Genomic DNA, 2,424 nt, shown 5'->3' with positions numbered 1-2,424 from the left:
TTATTTATTTAATTTTTTTTGTGTGAAATTATTATCATCATATCAAAGATTAAATTGCTTCTTTTGCACATTCTTTTTTTTTTCCTTTCATAAATTGATTTTTAGTAGTAGAATAAATTATCTTTAGCTCGTTAATTTAATAAATAAATTTGTCCTTTAAAAATTAAATAAATTAAATCAATTTATGAAGTACCTAGCACCACATGGTCAATTTTACAAAATTTATAAAGGGTAATTTTTATCCTTTAAGAAGGAAGAACAACAAATGATGATTTAAGTACAAAATTCATAAAAAGGTTAATTACATGGTCTTTTATGCTCCAGGGGTAAAATTGACTTTTTATGAATTTTCTGTTACATATTAACTGAGTTTTAACGGAATGGTGGGAAAATACTAACAGTTTAAACGTTTGGTGGTAAATTGATAGTTTTACCAAATCATGGTACTGACATGATGTGTCAGAATATCTTTAATGGGAAAATGATAATATCCCTTAATTTTAAAATGACCTCATGGATGATGCAATTAATATTTGAAGATAAAGGAAAAAACTTAATTATTAATTGTATCGTCACAAGCCAAACAATACATATCAGACAACTCATCAAAAGGTAATGGTATTTGATTTTTCTTAAAGAAGTGGCGAAGTGTAGGTAATAATTAAAGTTCCACTATGGATAGTCATCGAAGACTTGTGCTCTTGCTTTACTGTTCTAAGGTAACCTAAAGTAATATTAATACTATATATTATAAGTTATTGAAGTAATTGATGCCTTCATTTTTAATTCTCTTTCTGTCTTTTTTACATGTCTTTATTATGACTATACGATGTATCACGGAGCAAAAATCGATATTTTTTGTCACCGGAATTGTAAGATAGATCAGATGATTTTATCTATGACAATTGATATCACGTTTGTTTAACAAATTTACACCAAAAAAATTGAAATATTAGGTGAAATAAGGTTAGTAATACAATCAGGGTTTAGTTAAATAGTTTTAAAGTAATTTTATTTAGTTGATTATTCGACTTCGTTTAATGTTAAAGAAAAATAAAGATTAAAAAATAATTTACATTTTGTTCACCCATCTATATTCTAAAAAACATCATAATAATAATATCAACTAAAAAACTGCATATAAATTTTATCATCTTTAGTGTGCCATTAAAGAAAATGAAAAAAAAGGAAAAAAAGAATAAACACAAAGATATTACCCCATGGGTGGTGCTCGACCAAGTCCATTATCAATGAGATTCCTTCGAATATTGCTGCCACCCCCTGTCATCTTCTGGCCATGGCGGACGGCGGCAGCGGCTTCGGGATTTAAGATCAGCAAAAAACAGAAGGCGGCCACCGTGGCCGAGGCTGAAGTAGCCATGGCTATATGAGTATATAGATTTATATTTATTTATCTATAAGCAGAACAAGAAGATGCGAAAGAAAAAGTAATGAAGATAGAAGTTGGCTCAGAGGCGGAGGTGGAATGTATATTTATATAGAGTTAGGAGAGACACTCAAAAGAACATACTTCAGCACCTGCGTTTTAATTACTTAACAAATATTTTAAGAGGAACGGGATAGGTTCCTAAAGTATGTCATTTTTATCACTTAGATCCCTGGTTTTAGAATAATAATTGAAAAAGTACGTGTGTGTGTGTATATATATATATATACATATATTGCATAAGCGAGCCTCTCAAAGGAGGTATTTATTAATAATAAAAAAGAAACAAAATAAGAGAAATTAGGAGGGACATAATGAACCTTATTCCTAACAAGAACCATATGACAAAAGCTTAAAATGAGATCCACAAAAAATAAAAGATAGAGAAACCACATGCTATGTCTAATTGAACCAATACTTTGAAAAATCATTAGCATCTTGAGAAAGAAATTTTTAAATCTCAGTATGTGGATCACTTTATCAAGAAAAAGTGCCAAGTAAAGACCCAAATTAACCAAGCTAATCGTTATACAATTATTGTTTCTGTAGTTGTGAGAAAATCAATAAAATTCAAACTCATCTACTTTATAATTAGTATTTTGCTTTTATAAACAAAATAACACTAGTTAGACTTATAAAATTAAGACATAAATTTTGTATTCTAACCGATGCGACGTTGACATATATCAATTACTCTACGTGTATTTTAAATTTTGTAGAGTAGACATTGTTCACCAATTATTATTTTTATTTACTAAAAGCATATGTACTCAAACTAAAAATATTTTGCGTACAGAGTTGGTTAAAGGACAAATAATGAAATTATTAGGAGTCCCTTCCTCACGAATTATGGATAATGTGTATTGTATTTAATTATTCACGAGTGAATTAAAAAGCACGAGTATACATAAAAATACATTTTATAGATCAACTTAAGGAAAATTAAAATAAATAATACATATAAAAATCGGAGCTGT

At 28.4% G+C, this 2,424-nt stretch overlaps 1 protein-coding gene across 1 annotated transcript in view; it reads right to left on the bottom strand.

Moving 5' to 3' along the window:
* The window catches only part of LOC112099646 (alpha-galactosidase-like), a 6,107-nt gene extending 4,500 nt beyond the window's left edge, over nt 1–1,607 (bottom strand). The window contains exon 1 of the mRNA XM_024187071.1: nt 1,218–1,607. Within this exon, the coding sequence (XP_024042839.1) occupies nt 1,218–1,381 (164 nt within the window). The 5' untranslated portion in view covers nt 1,382–1,607. The remainder of the gene's footprint in view (nt 1–1,217) is intronic.
* Between the last annotated feature and the right edge of the window lie 817 nt (nt 1,608–2,424).

The sequence above is a fragment of the Citrus clementina genome, unplaced genomic scaffold (genome assembly GCF_000493195.1).
Source record: "Citrus clementina cultivar Clemenules unplaced genomic scaffold, Citrus_clementina_v1.0 scaffold_3, whole genome shotgun sequence".
Classification (NCBI taxonomy): domain Eukaryota; kingdom Viridiplantae; phylum Streptophyta; class Magnoliopsida; order Sapindales; family Rutaceae; genus Citrus; species Citrus x clementina.
The sequence above is the reverse complement of the archived record's forward strand: the minus strand, read 5'-3'. Positions and strand labels throughout refer to the sequence as shown.